This window comes from Geotrypetes seraphini, chromosome 14, assembly GCF_902459505.1.
Source record: "Geotrypetes seraphini chromosome 14, aGeoSer1.1, whole genome shotgun sequence".
NCBI lineage: Eukaryota > Metazoa > Chordata > Amphibia > Gymnophiona > Dermophiidae > Geotrypetes > Geotrypetes seraphini.
The window spans coordinates 74880503-74898088 of record NC_047097.1 but is presented as its reverse complement, the minus strand read 5'-3'; the positions used below and the strand labels follow the sequence as shown (position 1 = coordinate 74898088).

The window sequence follows — 17586 nt, the reverse complement described above, 5'->3', positions numbered from 1 at the left end:
ACAGTGAGTGAAGTGAAGGGTGTTTTAGAAGCATAGAAGGCAAAGAATACTGAAAACTGAAAGGTAACTTGCAGTTTGTTTGCTTTTGGTCCATAGGGGATATCCTTGAGAAAGCCATATTACCAGCGAAACATGTTGGACTCATTTTCCCCTTGGCCAACGGACAAAACTCATGACATAAGTTTAAAGCTTTATTAAATTGAGTTTGCTTGGGAAAGCTTCATAATTTTATTAATCTGTCTGAGAAACTAAAGTTAAAAACTAAGTGAAGGCTAATGAGGAGATGGGTGTGTAACATCTTAGTGCAATGAAACACTTATGTGTCACCGCTGAAGCCAATCCAAAATGGTTGATATACACAATTGATTAACTATATTGAACGCTTAATTGTCCCTTTGTGATACCTAAGACGAGGTACTGCCAATATGTGTTTGTTAATGACATGCATGCAACATGGATTACGTCATTGACATTTTCCAGATCGTTGCAAACCTCGGCCTGTCTCTAGTCTGTTCAATGCCTGCCAGCCTGGATAAGTGTAAAGTGATGCATGTCGGTAACAAAAATCTCATGACGAATACAGGATGTCCAGGGCGGTACTTGGAGAGACCTCCCAGGAAAGAGACTTGGGAGTTCTGATCGATAAGTCGATGAAGCCGTCTGAGCAATGTGTGGCGGCGGTGAAAAGGGTGAACAGAATGCTAGGAATGATAAAGAAGGGGATCACGAACAGATCGGAGAAGGTTATCATGCCACTGTACCAGGCCATGGTGCGCCCTCACCTGGAGTACTGCATCCAGCACTGGTCGCCGTACATGAAGAAGGACATGGTACTACTCGAAAGGGTCCAAAGAAGAGCGACTAAGATGGTTAAGGGGCTGGAGGAGTTGCTGTATAGCGAAAGATTAGAGAAACTGGGCCTCTTTTCCCTTGAGCAGAGGAGATTGAGAGGGGACATGATCAAAACATTCAAGGTACTGAAGGGGATAGACTTAGTAGATAAGGACAGGTTGTTCACCCTCTCCAAGGTAGAGAGAACGAGAGGCCACTCTCTAAAGTTGAAAGGGGATAGATTCCGTACAAACGTAAGGAAGTTCTTCTTCACCCAGAGAGTGGTAGAAAGATGGAACACTCTTCCAGAGGCTGTTATAGGGGAAAACACCCTCCAAGGATTCAAGACAAAGTTAGACAAGTTCCTGCTGAACCAGAACGTATGCAGGTAGGGCTAGTGTCAGTTAGGGTGCTGGTCTTTGACCAGAGGGCTGCCGAGTGAGCGGACTGCTGGGCACGATGGACCACTGGTCTGACCCAGCAGCAGCAATTCTTATGTTCTTATGCTTAGTTTACCCATAAGTATCCGGATAACTTTAATGAGACATCATTCCACTGAATATTGGCCCCTGCTCCCCCCCAATACACACATCTTATGCCCAGCCTCTTCCTTTCAAGATAACAAAGACATCATTACAATATATAGTGAAAGGCAGAAGTGTGTAGGGTTATACCTCAAAGTGTCCGCTCTTCCTGACAAATGGGCTGGAACACAGTGTGGTCAGGCAGATGAGCAACTGTAGGACAAGCCCCGTCACAGAGGCTGTTCCAGAAATCCAGCCTATCCCAGGTCTTGTGGTGAACATGTACTCCCACAGCTGATATCCATTCTTATTCAATGTCAAATTTACTGCACAAGACACAAATGAGCATGATCTCAAAATCTCTCTCAATTAATCCCACCTAACAGTAATCAATCTTCCAGAGGACATTGGAACATGGATTGCTTAGCACTGTGCATAGCTGTCTTCTAAATGCTGTTCCTCCTTTTGGGCTTGTTAATGCTAGCAGGAGTACTGCTGAGCCAGTGAGGACTGGAACACCTAAGAGGGCCTACGATGACACTTAAAGGATAGCCCAAGAGCAGCATTACATGTCGCTGTCTGTCTGGGCCACAGGACGGAATGTGGCAGAAGACAGGGAAGGATGAAATCATTTGTTGAGCTTTATCAGGAGTTTGACCTCATGGGGGTTGATGCCTTTAGCTATAGGCAATTACATCATTATGTTTCCTCTTTACCAGCCGATGCTCTCGCAGCAGAAAGACAAGAACACTTCAATGATACCTACTGATTAGATGCACGAGTGCCGGTACCTTTGAAATGTTATCATAAAGTTTTTGGACACGTTCCTGGAGGAAAAGTCCATAGCCTGTTATTGAGAAAGACAAGGGGGAAGCCGCTGCTTGCCCTGTATTGGTAGCATGGAATATTTCTACACCTTGGGTTTTGGCCAGGTACTAATGACATGGATTGGCCACCGTGAGAACGGGCTACCGTGAGGGATCCAATCCAATCTATGTCCGGGGGGCTGATTCACGAATCACCCTCATGCAAATGAGGGTGATCAGAATCATGCCCCCAACCGACTACAGGGATCACTTAATAGACATCCTGATGCATGCGCAGACCATCTGTAGATGGTCTGCGCTGGCCCTCCGTGCCCGGCACAGCTTTTTACATTTTTTTTGCAAGCCCATAGTTTAAACCTGCTTTAATTCCGCAGATTAAAACCATGGGCTTGCACTGTGGGGAAGAGAGCAGATGGGGCCGAGAGCAAAGAAGCAGGGCACAGAGCAGGGCAGCAGAAGGAAGGGCAGTCGAAAAGAACCTGAACAACTGGTTCTCAGCAGTCACTTATTTTTGGATCGGTCAGCCTAGTTGGTGTCCCTCATTTTTTTTTTGTGAATCACTTCCTGCCTACATTTGAATGCCGTTCCCCTTCATTGCATGCTCGGATTGGAGGATGATTAGGGCAGAGAATAGTTAAGCTCTAGAACACGTTGCCAGAGGATGTGGTAAGAGCAGATAGCGTAGCTGGTTTTAAGAAAGGTTTGGCCAAGTTTCTGGAGGAAAAGTCCATAGTCTGTTATTGAGAAAGACATGGGGGAAGCCACTGCTTGCCCTGGATCAGTAGCATGGAATATTGCTATTCCTTGGGTTCTGGCCAGGTATTAGTGACCTGGATTGGCAACCATGAGAATGGGCTACTGGGCTTGATGGACCTTTGGTCTGACCCAGTGAGGCTATTCTTATGTTCTTATTTCTGCACAACTGTCTTCACCGATCCAGCCTAAAAAAACTAAATACTGTATCTTATTTTTTATTTTTCCATGAGAAAATTCTGTAATTGAACTGAATCCCAAAAATATAATTCCTTCCCTCCTGATTAACAAGACATTTACAAGGGAATTTAAGGGAAAAAGCTCCTCCTACCTCTATAACCTATGATTTCAGTTCCTGAGTTTGTCTTGCAACATCTGGGAAAACGATCACAGCCTGACCACCAAAGCTTGTCAATTGGCAAAACACAATTTCATAATTGCTCTTTTTTTCATCTTCAGTTTGAAAAGCAAAGAGTAAGTGTGAGATATGAAGACGATCAGGGACTCCTCTATGAAGGGAATTGACATTAGCCAATGAAATAATTCCAGAGGAGACAGAGAGTTAGTATGAAGGAACTTACCCCAAAGAGTTCTCAAAAGCTTCCATTTGAGAATAAATTCTCATACTATCTGCAGTGTAATCTGAAAAATCTGTTATCAAATGATCCCTTGAAAGAACAGAAGCCCAAATGTGGGAATCTTGTCATTGATTCCCTGATGGTCCACAATAAATGCTGGTTTTGTAGCTCATTCTCAAGACCAGGAAGGAGGGTTGGCTCTTGCCACAAATTCATTTGATCTACACCAGGGGAAATGACATTGGAAAGTACAGAGGAAAGATCTAGAGAAACATTTCCTGTATTATATCAGAGATAGAGAAGAGTTGGCTCTAAACACTTAGTGATGAATACAAGTTCTGCTTACCAAAGTTAGCTAGGTGAGCCCCAGTGTGGAGCACTGAGAGAATAAAAATTGCGTAGCCGACCAGTTGATGCAAGATGACATTCTGATCCAAAGGGAAAATTCTCACGACCCAGGTTGTTCGGAGCCAGGTCAGACATCGACGCAACATCAGTACCTTTGGAAAAAAGGCACCAAAGTATTTTAAACCTCTATACAGATCACTGCTTTCAGAGCTTTGACTGTTTATTATGTGATTTCTTGTTTTGGTTCATTCAGTTGTCTTATATTGTACCCTACTACCCAGTGTCTTTGGATAAATGCATGTGTAGTGCACTCACTAGCTGTATGCTATGCATTCATATGACCACAAGAGGGCAGTAAACTCAGACTCAAATTTCATGGAAAAGCCCCCAAACAAAACATGGTGGCTCACTTATGGGGTTTCAGACAGAAGCTTGGATGTAATACAGTAGTTCCTCATTTAGGAAAAACACAGGATGTGTTTGAAGTTCACTTACTCTCCTTGTTGAACTAATTATTGCTAATAAAAACATTTTTTCAGGCTAGCAACTTAAGAGTTGCAACATAAGGAGTTTTCATAAGTGACATGAGCAGCAAATGTAGGACCTACAAAGCAAGGGGTATTCACAGTGGAACAGGGAGGCTTTCCATGAAATGAGCAACTATCTGTCAACACACTTTCCATTTCTTTTTCCCAGTTTGACCCACAGAACCTCAAGACAGACAGACAGGATGCCAGGGTAACATGAGGAAAGGGGTAATGTGAATGTGGCAGAAGATGAGTCGTGCAGCAGAGTTTTGCACAGATTGCAGGTGGGAGAGGCAACATCTGTTAGAAGTAAATTGCAGTCGTCTAAAGCATGAGGTTAAGAGGGTGTGGACAAGGGTCCGGGTAGATTGCTTACCTAGTAAGTCTTTTCCCATTCTCTTTAACATATAATGCTCTTCCTATTTCATTTCTCCATCTGTATCTGGTTGCACAAGAGCTCAGAGTGATGCAGCAAAGCTTATCCCAGACATGGTTCTGAACGCTTCGTTAGAGCTCTGCAAAGAACTTACCACAATGAAAGTGCAGTTGAAGTTCAGGCACTGTCCACATCCCCTGGCCAGCATGATCCACTGCCCAGCTTCACTGTGTCTGAGAGCTGCCCTGCTAAAGAGCAGGATGTTCACACTGACATAGCAGCTGAGGAACAACAGCTTGTTGCGGTTGTTGTGGCAGTATGATGGTGTCAGATATCGAGGTGTCTGCCGCTTCTTCTCTGATGTTGGGGGCTTTAGCCAGTTGGCTGCACTGTTAGAAGTGAAAAGATGTCAGAAAGAGAATGTTCGTTAGGCGGAAGCAGTGTTCCTCTGGGGGAAATAAGACTACGCACCCTAGTCACTTGTACTGGAGGGTGACAACATTCTTCTTCATCCCAAGAGCAGCAATCAGATCAAGGCTCTGGACTAGAATTTCCGCTCCAGCATGTTATCTATTTACTCCCCCCCAAATCTGAGTAATCTGGGTGCCCAAATTTCCAACTAGCAAGCAAATTTGCATGCACAACTTATAGAATAAGATCAGTTGTGTGCGTAACTTAATTAGCTGTTAATTAGCCTTAGCAACTAATTATAATTGGTGTTGACACCAATTGGCAGTTTTGAGCATAACTGCCCTTAGTTGGCATTTTGCAAGAAGTTGCGTGTGAGAATTCCAAAGGGCATGGACCCAGGAGGGGCACAGGTGGGTTGGGGCATGTCAATACTAGCATTTCCTTGCCTGCTTACACTTAGGCACCAGCCGTTGAGCTACCGTGAGTGGTTGCACCTAATGTTTGGTGCATAAATGTGGATGTACCCTAGTACCAAGCTCTGTAATAGGGTAGATACCCTGGAGGGTGTGGATAACATCAGGGGGGAATCTGGTGACGCTTGAAGAATGGTCAGGCACTTGGGCTGCGAAGAGCGGGACTTGGGGGTGATGATCTTAGGTAGAAAAGGCGACGGTCAAAGCCAGGAGGATGTTTGGGTGCAAAAGGAGAGGAATGGCTAATAGGAAAAGGGAGGTGATATTGTGTGCAATTCTGGAGACCCCCCCTTCAAAAGATATAAAGAGGATGGAGTCAGTTCAGTGGGCTGCTACAAAATTGGTTAGTTGTCTTAAATCATAACCAGAAAAGCTCTTCTTAAAATCCCAATTATGATATAAAACATTGCATCTTTATATACATATTCCACCCATTTGGCCTTTATCTGCTGTCATGTTTCTATTCTATAATGATAATTGTGCACAGAACTGACATCATAGAATTCATGTTTAACACACTTCATCCCAGCACCTAACCTTTGGCAATCTACATAGAGTCTGAGCATGGCGAGTCCTGTAAAAGTCATACTATTGCTGTTTATTCTTCAAGAAAAATGTAAAACTACTGCTGTCTGTGATATCCCATTTGTCATCTTAATCCAATTATGATCCTGTTAGCCACAAATAGTCACTTTAGAAGGTTACCCTAAACATCAGCAAGTCCATCGCCAAAGGGTCCTATTAGTATCTCTTGAGGTCTGGAGTTTTAATGGATCTAGTTCAGTGGGTCTCAACTCGGTCCTGGAGTCCCCCCTTGTCAGTCAGGTTTTCAGGATATCCACATTGAATTGGCATAAACTTGATTTGCATATGCAAATGTCTTTCATGCATATTCATCGTGGATATCTGGCAAGGGGAGACTCCAGGACCGAGTTGAGAAACACTGATCTAGTTTATTAGTTATATATTGCCTATCAATGGAAGTTGTTTAAGCCAGGGGTGGGGAACAAGGGTTTTCAGGATTTCCTCAACGAATATGCATGAGATCTATTTGTAAACAATGGATCTCATGAATATTTGTTGGGGAAATCCCGAAAACCCGATTGGATTGTGGCCCTCGTTCCCCACCCCTGAAAGTGGTTTACATTCAGGTACTCAAGCATTTTTCCCTATCTGTCCCGGCAGGCTCACAGTCTACCTAACGTACCTGGGCCAATGGAGGATTAAGTGACTTGCCCAGGGTGGGGCTCGAGTCCTGTTACCGAAAAAGGTACCTTATTGTTAAATTCTCCATGACTTCAGGAAAACTTTCCAGTTCTTCCTTTAGTTCCTCAAAAGTAATGGAGCCACTGTTGTCCTTGTCAGCAGCTTCAAAGAGGGCCAAGGTCAGATCATCCAGCTTTTCATCCGATAACGAGATTGTACTTTCCCTCAGACAGGACTTCAGCACTGTGCGCAGCTCATCTGGATCTATGCATCCACTTCCTGGGAAAAAGGACATCTCACCCCGTTAGTCTTGCTCAGCCGCTGCCCTCACATGGCACAGCTCAGCAGACTTATGGGCAAAATTTGTGCACACAACAGGAGTACAACTTCTGGACTTTTGCATAAAGGGAAGGGTAATGGGACTTGATATACAGCCTTTCTGCGCTTACAATGAGATAAGCCATTCCCACCTCTAATGAAGGCATCAAAGATAAACTCATGTCAGATAATTCAGACAATGAAAAGCAGAAGCAGTGGGATGAAGAAACTCATCTCCAGCCTTGACCCCAGGCTCTGGCTTTAGTGGGCCACCTCATTCCAATGCTTAGATTAAATCATATATTACCTGGAATGTTCAGCCATCTTATTTTATTTTAAAAATTTCTATACCATTTAAAACTAAACAGTTTACATAATTTACTTACCCCCAGCAGAGGATTTGGGGGGGGGGGGGGTACTAAACCTAAAGGAAATTACCTCTCTCTGTTCAATATTGAGAATACTCAAGCCCCTACAGCACCTATGCAGCTGGCTCCTATAGCTCCCCCCTAGACCCTATGCGCTAATATCCATGAATGCAGTATGAGAGGGGAAGCTGGAAATCGATTCCCAAAAGCTATTCTTAATCATGGAAACATGAAGGAGGCAATTCTCTGATTGGGGTCTCCTTTTAGGCTCCCCAATGCTGTCCAGTGAGAGTAGGTTCTACAATGGCACCTGGACATCCAAACTCCTTTATAGAAACTTGCACAAAATTGAGGTGTCCACAGTTATTCCAGCCACGGACCTGCAGACAGTGTGTGCATAACGTACAGTACTCTGTAAGTAGTTACCAGATTTTCCCCCAGGACCGCCCAGTTCCACCTCTGTCATGCCCTGTTCTGCCCCCCCCCCCAGCCCCATTCCCAGATGGCACCTGTGCGTGCATGTGACATCACCATGTTGCATCCATGCGTGCATGGATCCCCTTCCCGATACAATTTTGTCAGGAAGCTTTTGAAAACCCAGACAAAGTGCTGGTTTTGAAAAACCATCTGGACCCCCGGACATGTCCTCAAAAGGAGGACATGTCCGGGCAAATCCATGCGTCTTGTAACCCTGTCTGTAAGTGGCAGCCCCACCCATGCCCCTCACACACAACCATTCTCAACGCTTCCTGTGCCACTCACAGAATGGAATTCTTTGCTTTGCTGCCACTGCGGTGTGTAAGTGCCCTGTAGTGATATCCCTGCTGTGGCCTATGAACCAAACTGTCAGGGCGGCACACCTACTTCCTGCATTCAGCCCTACCATCATCATGGATACTAGCATACCAAGGAACATCTGCATTTAATCGCAGTGTATTGAGAGGGGAAGAAGACAGAATGCCATAAGATGATGTCAGTATCATCAGCATTGGTGTCTGAATCAAAACGGATCACAAACAAGTTGGTTTAAAAGAAAAAAAAAAAAGATAGGTGGACTTTCTATGGACTTTAGTCTGCTCCAGATAGGCAAAGACTCTCAGGCAGTCCAAAATCTGCAGCGTGCTCTCACCTTTATGGGCAAGGACTGTAGCAGAACGGGACTTAGGGGTAATCATCAGTGAAGACATGAAAACTGCCAATCAAGTAGAGCAGGCTTCATCTAAGACTAGACAGATCATAGGGTGTATACGTAGGAGTTTCGTCAGCCATAAGCCTGAAATCATTATGCCATTATAAAGATCCATGCTGAGACCCCATCTGGAATACTGTGTACAATTCTGGAGGCCTCATTACCGCAAGGATGTGCTGAGACTTGAGTCAGTCCAGCGAATGGCCACCCGGATGGTCTCGGGACTCAAGGATCTCCCGTACGAGGAACGGCTGGATAAATTGCGGCTATACTCACTCGAACGCAGAGAGAGGGGAGACATGATCGAGACGTTCAAATATCTCACGGGCCGTATTGAGGTAGAAGAAGATATCGTCCTTCTCAAAGGTCCAACGACAACAAGAGGACATCCATGGAAAATCAGGGGTGGTAAATTACACGGTGACACCAGGAAATACTTTTTCACCGAAAGAGTGGTTGATCGCTGGAATAATCTTCCACTTCAGGTGATTGAGGCAAGCAGCGTGCCTGATTTTAAGAAGAAATGGGATCGTCACGTGGGATCTCTTCACAGAGTTAAGTAGGGGAGGGTCATTAGGGTGGGCAGACTAGATGGGACGTGGCCCTTATCTGCCGTCTATTTCTATGTTTCTATTTGGTTTAGGATAAAAAGATTGGATGGACTACTGACTCGTTAAGGTGGAACTCCAACACATAAAAACATAAGAACAGTCATACTGGGTCAGACCAATGGTCCATCTAGCCCAGTATCCTGTCTCCACAGTGGCAGAAACCCAAATAGTATCAACAGTCCATTGCTACCGACCCCAGGGCAAGCAGTGACTTCCCCTATGTCTGTCTCACTAGTAGACTATGGACTTTTCTCCAGGAACTTGTCCAAACCTTTTTTAAACCCAGTTACACTATTTGCTGTTACTACATCCTCTGGCAATGAGTTCCAAAGCTTAACTAATTTATGAGTGAAAAAATAATTCCTCCTATTTGTTTTTTAAAGTATTTCCATGTAATTTCATTGAGCATCACCTAGTCTGTAATTTTTGATAGAGTAAAATATCAATTCACTTTTACCCATAATAAACCACTCAGGATTTTGTAGATCTCAATTATATCCCCCCAATCAAAGAGGCAGGGTATAAAAAAAAAGTTTCCAGACAATGACCCTCTTAATCTTGTCAGGTACATTCTGGGATACTCGTATATCTCAGTATTTGACCAGCCAGGAAACATGTGATCAGCTAAACCTGTTTAAACCAATTTTTCTATGCCTCTATCTCCAAACCCCCAAAACAACCAGTTTTTTTGATATATTTTTTGTTATATCTATTCAATTTGGCTTATCAACCTTTCTGTACAAGTTGTAAATGCTTGGTAAATAATGTACAATTTAATAAATAAATACTTTTTAAAAACCCAAAAAGGACAGCCTGCCCTTAGTAGCTGAAGATCCCTTTTGATGGACAAATGTCTTCTTTCTGCACCCTTGAGCTTACAGATTCATTTGCATTTGAAGTGATTTCATTGTACATTAGTTTCTTACTGGTTGACATGGCTCAGCTTGCTACTAACATGACATTTCTATTAGCAATTTAATTTTCTTCTGTGTGCCATCTCAATTGCAAGATATCTGTGGAAGTTCGGGAAGTGTACAAACATGGCAGCCTCCTTCAACTTACCATCAACATCGTATACTTGGAAGAGAAATCGTAATTTGTCTGTCTCATTTCCATGTATCAGGAGATTCAGGGCTTTCAGTAACTCATCCAGGCTAATGGAGCCACTGTCATCCGAATCAAATAATGTAAAGAACCTTTCTGCAAAAAAAGACTGAATAGAGGGGATAAAGTTCAGGTGCAAATCATAGAAGAGTAACTAATTCATTTGCACAGTAACATAAGTTAGATCTTCCAAATCTCAACATGTCTGTTTCTTGGTTCTTTGGCTGTCTCTACTGAACTTATTTTGTGTCTCCTTTCCTTTTGGCCTTTAAATTTAATTTCTAATAGTTTTGTTCTCTTTTTCCCCCTGGCAGATCTCTTATCCTTTTGAGCTTCTAGCTCGTTTGGAATTGGCCTCCGTTTGGCTAATATACAATAAGACTAACCCACCCCACCTTTTACAAAATCACACAAGAGGTTTTTTAGCACTATCCGGCACATTGAATGCTCTGCGCTGATCCAATGGTCAGAGCAGCGCAGCGCATTCAGCACACTGGCTGGCGCTAAAAAACTTCACGCAGTTTTATAAAAGGGGGGTAAATTTCCAACAACTTAACTTCTTTTCCACTGATTTTACATTCTGCTTCCAACTGCAGCGAAGGGGTGGCAACCCGGCATTGCCCATTGGAATATTAGAGGGCAATTGCATATCATAGTTACTAATATGGGTGTAAATGCCCAAAGTCCTCCTATCTGCTGTTCTGGAAATAGCATCCTGAATTACACACTATGGGCTCCTTTTACAAAGGTGCATTAGGGCCTTAACGCGCACGCATACTAGCCACTACCGCCTCCTCTTGAGCAGGTGGTAGTTTTTTGGGTAGCGTACGCTAATCAGGTGCGTGCCCAAAAACGCTAGCGCTCCTTTATAAAAGGAGCCCTATGTCACACAGGGCAGAATTAACACTCCCTAAGCAAACATATATATGTGGGCCCCCATCATGACCTCTGCACCCCCCTTACACATTTCAACTCCCAGAAGTAGCAGGAAGAAGCATGGAACACTCTGCCAACATTCATAAGAACAGGAAAAGACTAAAAACCTACCTATTTGAAAGATTCCTTTCAACGTAGTGTTTCTACACTCTCACCTTGACAATGCGTGAAAAAAGTTTCCTCCTCTTGGTTTTAAAAGTATTTCCATGTAACTTCATCAAGTGTCCCCTAGTCTGTAATTTTTGACAGAGTGAAAATCAATCCACTTGTACCTGAGTCAAGTAGAACGGGTACAAGTGGATCGATTTTTCACTCCGTCAAAAATGACAAAGATTAGGGGACACTCGATGAAGTTACAGGGAAATACTTTTAAAACCGATAGGAGGAAATTTTTTTTTTCACTCAGAGAATAGTTAAGCTCTGGAACGCTTTGCCAGAGGTTGCGGTAAGAGCGGATAGCCGTAGCTGGTTTTAAGAAAGGTTTGGACAAGTTCCTGGAGGAAAAGTCCATAGCCTGTTATTGAGAAAAACATGGGGGGAAGCCACTGCTTGCCCTGGAGCGGTAGCATGGAATCTTGCTACTCCTTGGGTTCTGGCCAAGTACTAGTGAACTGGATTAGCCACCGTGAGAACAGACTACTAGGCCTTATGGTTCATTGGTCTAACTCAGAAAGGCTATTCTTATGTTTTTCTTTGTTCCACAATGTGGTTTAAGGTGATTTCATGTAGTCGTCCATGGGCTAATCTGCTCTTGTGTTAATTTAATTGACTAGGCATTTTTTTATGGGAGAACGTGTCAATATTGAGGCTAGAACAGTGGTTTGTTGTTGGGGTTCTGCCAATTATATATGTGAGTTCAGCCCTTGAAATAGAGACTTCCTCCTTTCACTGAGGCTTTTTTCTCCACATTTTTTATATTTGAGATGATTTTTGCATGATATATTTATACTTATTACATTGCTCTAACTGAATGGAGCTGCTCTGTATTTTGGATATTGGTGCTTAAGGTTGGTGATTAGTATATCCAAGTGATTATTTTGTAAATTAAATCACCCATTTTATACTGTTGCCCAATTTTCCAGCTTTCCTAATTTCTGTAAACGTTTCTTCATCTGTATGTTCATTTTGTCCCAGTGGATGATAGTACAGCCCTACCAGTATACTCCTTCTCTTCAAAAGGATTCCACGCTGCTGTTTCATGTAGAATGCTTTTGTTAGACTCAATTCCCTCTAACATATAGCACAAGGGAAGAAGTGTCTTCGCCAGCAGGCTGGCTAATCTACTAAAGAGGGCTTTAAACTAGAAGTGATGGGGCAAGGTGATCAAAGCTCCTGGGTGAGTATAAGCCCTCAGGTAAGTAAATCACTTAATATCTCTACATGGATGGGAAAAGGGGGCAATGTCTAGAAAACAGTATATACTAATGCTCGAAGTATGGGAAACAAGATTCTGGATCTAGAAGCTGTGATGGAAGAAGAGGAGTTGGATATAGTGGTGATCACAAAGACGTGGTTCATGGAGAACCATGACTGGGATGTACTTATACCAGGATATAATCTGTTCAGGAAAGACAGAGAAGGAAGAAAAGGAGGGGGAGTAGTGTTATATGTTAAAGATCATAATAAAGCCACACAATTGCAGGATCAGCAGGTCAAGGAAGAGGCACTGTGGATCAATTTGGAAAGAGAGAATGGTGAATATATATTTATATTGGTGTGATATACAGGCCTCCTTCACAGATGGAAGAAGTATATAGCGATTTAATTGTAGACATTCAGAATATCTCTAAAAAAGGGGAAGTCTTGCTAATAGGTGATTTTAACATGGTGGATGTTGATTGGGGTCTTCTAGAAGTAGAGAGATTCTGGATTCTCTACAAGGAGAACTGTTCCAGCAGTTGGTAATGGAACCCACGCGGGATGGGGTCATACTGGACTTAGTGCTTATAAACGGGGAAAGTGTTGCTGATGTTACAGTGGGTGATCATCTGGCATCCAGTGATCACTGCGTGGTACGGTTTAATATTAAGATGGGTATAGAGAGGTCTCATTCAAAAGCAATGGTTCTAGACTTTAAAAAATCTAACTTTGTTTGGATGGAGGATTACGTCAAGGAATTGCCTGGATGGGAACATCTGGAAGGAGTGGAAATGCAGTGGACAAAACTGAAAGAAGTAATTGTAAGAGTGACAAACATTTTTGTGAGGCAAGTAAGTAAAAGAGGAAAAGAAGGCCGCTTTGGTTCTCAAAAGCAGTAGCTGAGAAGGTAAGGAATAAGAGATTAGCTTTCATAAACTACAAAAGATTGCAGAAAGAGGAAGATGGGCAAAAATATCTGGAAAAGTTAAGAGAGGCTGGTCATGTAGTCAGGAAAGCAAAGATACAAATGGAAGGAAAAATAGCTGACATGGTAAAACGGGGAGGCAAGACATTTTTTAGATATATTAATGATAGGAAGAAGTGCAAAAGTAGCATTGTGAGACTCAAAGGTGAAGGGGAGCAATATGTAGAAGCTGATAATGAAAAGGCTGAATTGCTTAACAAATATTTCTGCGGGACCGCAGAAGGCAAATGTGAATAGGGATGGAGGAATAATAGACCCTGATCGATTTTCAGAGGGTTGTGTTCATGAGGAGCTAGCTACAATAAAGGTAGACAGAGTGGCTGGATGGTGTACATCCAAGGGTGCTGAAGAAACTTAGGGAAGTCTAAGTTTCTGGCATCTGCATCTGGTATCTCTGCTGACTGACCATTTCAATGAGTCTCTAGAGTCAGGAGTGGTACCGGAGGACTGGAGAAGGGCAGATGTGGTCCCTCTCCACAAAAGTGGAAGTAAGGAAGAAGTAGGGAATTACTGGCCGGTATGTCTGACTTCTGTGGTATGCAAATTAATGGAAACACTTTGAAAACAGAGAATATTTAAGTTTCTGGAATGTGGATTACAGGACCGGAGACAACATGGATTCATTAGAGGTAAGTCTTGTCAGACAAATCTGATCAGTTTCTTTGACTGAGTGACCAGAGAATTGGATAGAGGGAGTGCGCTAGATGTGGTGTATTTAGATTTTAGCAAAACCTTTGACAGTGTTCCACATAGACGTCTAATAAATGAACTGAGTGCTCTTGGGATGGGTCCCAAAGTGATGGGCTGGGTCAGGAACTAGTTGAGTGAAAGGTAAGAGAGGGTAGTGATCAATGGAGATCGCTCTGAGGAAAGGGATGTTACCAGTGGTGTGCCTCAAGGTTTTATTCTTGGGCCTGTTCTTTTAAACTTTTTTATACATGATATTGCTGAAGGGTTGTCGGGTAAGATTTGCCTCTTTGTGGATGATACCAAAATCTGCAATAGAGTAGACACGCCGAATGGTGTGAATAACATGAAGAAAGACCTGGTGAAGCTTGAAGAATGGTCTGAAATTTGGCAGTTAAAATTTAACACTAAGAAATGCAAGGTCATGCATTTGGGCTGCAAAAACCCGAGGGAACGGTATAGTTTAGGGGGAGAAGAACTTATGTGCACGACAGAAGAGCGGGACTTGGGTGTGATTGTATGTGATGATCTTAAGTTGGCCAAATTGGTTGAAAAGGTGACGGCAAAAGCTAGAGGGATACTAGGTTGCATAGGGAGAGGTACTGATGCCTCTGTATAAGACTCTGGTGTATTATTTTAAAAAAATTATATTAAAAAAAAAAGACTCTGGTGAGACCTTATTTAGAATATTGTGTACAATTCTGGAGGCCGCACCTTCAAAAAGATAAAAAAAGGATGGAGTTGGTCCACAGGAAGGCTACTCAAATGGTGCATGGTCTTCATCATAAGGCGTATGGGGACAGACTTAAAGATCTCAATCCGTATACTTTGGAGGAAAGGCGGGAGAGGGGAGATATGATAGAGACGTTTAAATACCTACGTGATGTAAATGCGCATGAGTCAAGTCTATTTCATTTGAAAGGAAATTCTGCAATTAGAGGACATAGGATGAAGTTAAGAGGTGATAGGCTCCGGAGTAATCTGAGGAAATACTTTTTTACGGAAAGGGTAGTAGATGTGTGGAACAGTCTCCCAGAAGAGGTGGTGGAGATAGAGACTGTGTCTGAATTCAAGAGGGCCTGGGATAGATATGTGGGATCTGTCAGAAAGAGGAAGAGATAATGGCTACTGCGAATGGGCCATTTAGCCTTTATCTGCCGTCGTGTTTCTGTTTCTAACCCCTGTCCAATATGATCTACTTTATCATTGCAATATAATTTGTACCCTGATAATACAGTGTCCTACTGATTGTCTCTGAGAAATCTCAAATAGAAAACACTGATTGAGATTCAGATACTAAATTGTCAGATGAACAACAAAAGAAAAAGCATATGGGTCTCTCACAAAACGAGGATAGTGTGTGCTGTCCACAGCGAAACACATGCCTCTTTCACTTTCAATGCAGTTTTGAATTCAGACAAATTGATTTCTTTATCTTCTCCAGCGATACTCTCAAACTGCCTGGTTACCCATTCCAGCCACTTGCTGTCATCATCTGTGCTCATGGTGCTATGAAAGAAAAAAAGATACAGAACAGAGCTGCATCCTTGTAAGATGATCACAGTTCACAGTAAAAATAGATTACTAGAGTAGGAATGGCACAGGGGGAAGTGGAACAAGAATAGTTAAAACCAAATTATCTGTAGGATTTTCTACCATAATCCCTGTAGTGCTTACTTTGCTGTGTAGAGATTAGATGGAGGACTACAAAGCTGCGGAAGCGATGCTGCTACAATCAATGCTCTGAAGCAAAAGGGATCGCTCTGTCCCTGTCAGCTATGTCCTCTTCTGCACAAGCCTCAGACGTGCTGGAGGCTTGTGCAGTGTGACAGACTGGAGCTTCACCCTCCTCCCTTGTTTTGGGAGGTAAAGTTTGTGCACGCACACTCTGAACACACTTTTAACTGTCACAAAACCGTTATTTATTTACAAGACCCTGAGTCTGTTCCCTCACAGCCCAGGGAGGAAAATTATTCTCAGTCAGACCTAGGAATAGATTGCAGAGTTCTCAGAAGAAGAAGTTCGGCTTACCTCAGCCAAGCTATCAGTAGTTGTCATTCTTTCTCTCTCTTTCAAGTGCTGCTGCCTCAGCCACGTCTAGGGGAAAGCTCGGAAGTCCTTTTCTCTTCCAAGGACCTCCAGGAATGATTCTTCTCGGTGGCAGATAACAACTCCCTGCTGAGTCCCGCCCCCTGGTGGCTCAGCACTAAGCTGTAAAGCCTAGTGCAGTCTGGGACATGTAGTCCGCTCAGCTTTGGACGAGCAGCCCCTGCTGTTTAGAAGTGGAAGATAACCCTGTACTCTTCTACATGCAGTTAAGGCAGAGCTTGCAGGAATGGGACAGGGATACTGAGATCCCGTGGGGACGGAGACAAATTTGATAATCTCACTGCTCCCTCAAACCTTCCCCATAGCTAGACGTCTGGATTTCCCTCCTTTTGAGGACATCTGGGAGTCCGGACGGCTTTTCAAAACCCAGCACTTTGTCCAGGTTTGAAAAGCTTCTGACATCGGGACGGCATCCGCGCACAGGCGTGATGTCATCGCGTTGCATCTGCACTTGCACGGACGCTGTCCTGATGCACAAACAGGTTAAAGGGGGTGGGGCTGGGCAGGCCTGGCCATGGGTTCAGATTTTCCTCCCCGTAGACCTCATCACTGGCACTGCTGGGGCCACTATTGGACCTAGAAGAGGAAGTAGCAGGAGGCAGATCCCATAAGGCTTGGAGCAGCTCAGCAGCCTTAGTGTTGGATGGATGAGGTCCAGGGAGCAGTGCTCTCACTCTACTCCCCATACTCTATCAGGAAGAGGCTACGGCTGCCTTAGCATCATTTCATTTCAGTTTGATAAAGGCAGGCTGGTGATTCTCTTAACTGAATAGAAAATTTCCCTAAATGTTTTATTTCCTGTTTTCTTTTAATGTGGGTAGAGATAAATAGATGCTATTTTAACTTTGCTCTTCTAATTACAGTTTTCATTATTTCATTTCAGTATCACAGTCCTGATATTGTGATAGTTATCTCAGAAAATTCAATAAAAATTAAAATAAAAAAGAGCAGGTACAGCAAAGTAACGTTTAGATCATTCAACTGGCAGTTCAAACAAATGCTTCTGTTTATGCCTAACTTCTAGAGAGATCTTAGTGACATAAATGAAAGCATTGCTGTTTATCAA

At 43.2% G+C, this 17586-nt stretch overlaps 1 protein-coding gene across 2 annotated transcripts in view; it reads right to left on the bottom strand.

The window, feature by feature from the left end:
- Nucleotides 1-16562, bottom strand: part of NOX5 (NADPH oxidase 5) — a 39301-nt gene extending 22739 nt beyond the window's left edge. The window contains exons 1-7 of one of the 2 annotated variants that reach the window (XM_033919520.1): nucleotides 16443-16562; nucleotides 15756-15920; nucleotides 10403-10553; nucleotides 6923-7133; nucleotides 4919-5153; nucleotides 3860-4013; nucleotides 1506-1681 (exon numbers count right to left, since the gene is read on the bottom strand). In XM_033919520.1, coding sequence (XP_033775411.1) covers nucleotides 1506-1681; nucleotides 3860-4013; nucleotides 4919-5153; nucleotides 6923-7133; nucleotides 10403-10553; nucleotides 15756-15794 — 966 coding nt within the window. In that variant the 5' untranslated portion in view covers nucleotides 15795-15920; nucleotides 16443-16562. The remainder of the gene's footprint in view (nucleotides 1-1505; nucleotides 1682-3859; nucleotides 4014-4918; nucleotides 5154-6922; nucleotides 7134-10402; nucleotides 10554-15755; nucleotides 15921-16442) is intronic. The other variant, XM_033919521.1, reaches the window with a different exon arrangement.
- Nucleotides 16563-17586: the final 1024 nt, after the last annotated feature.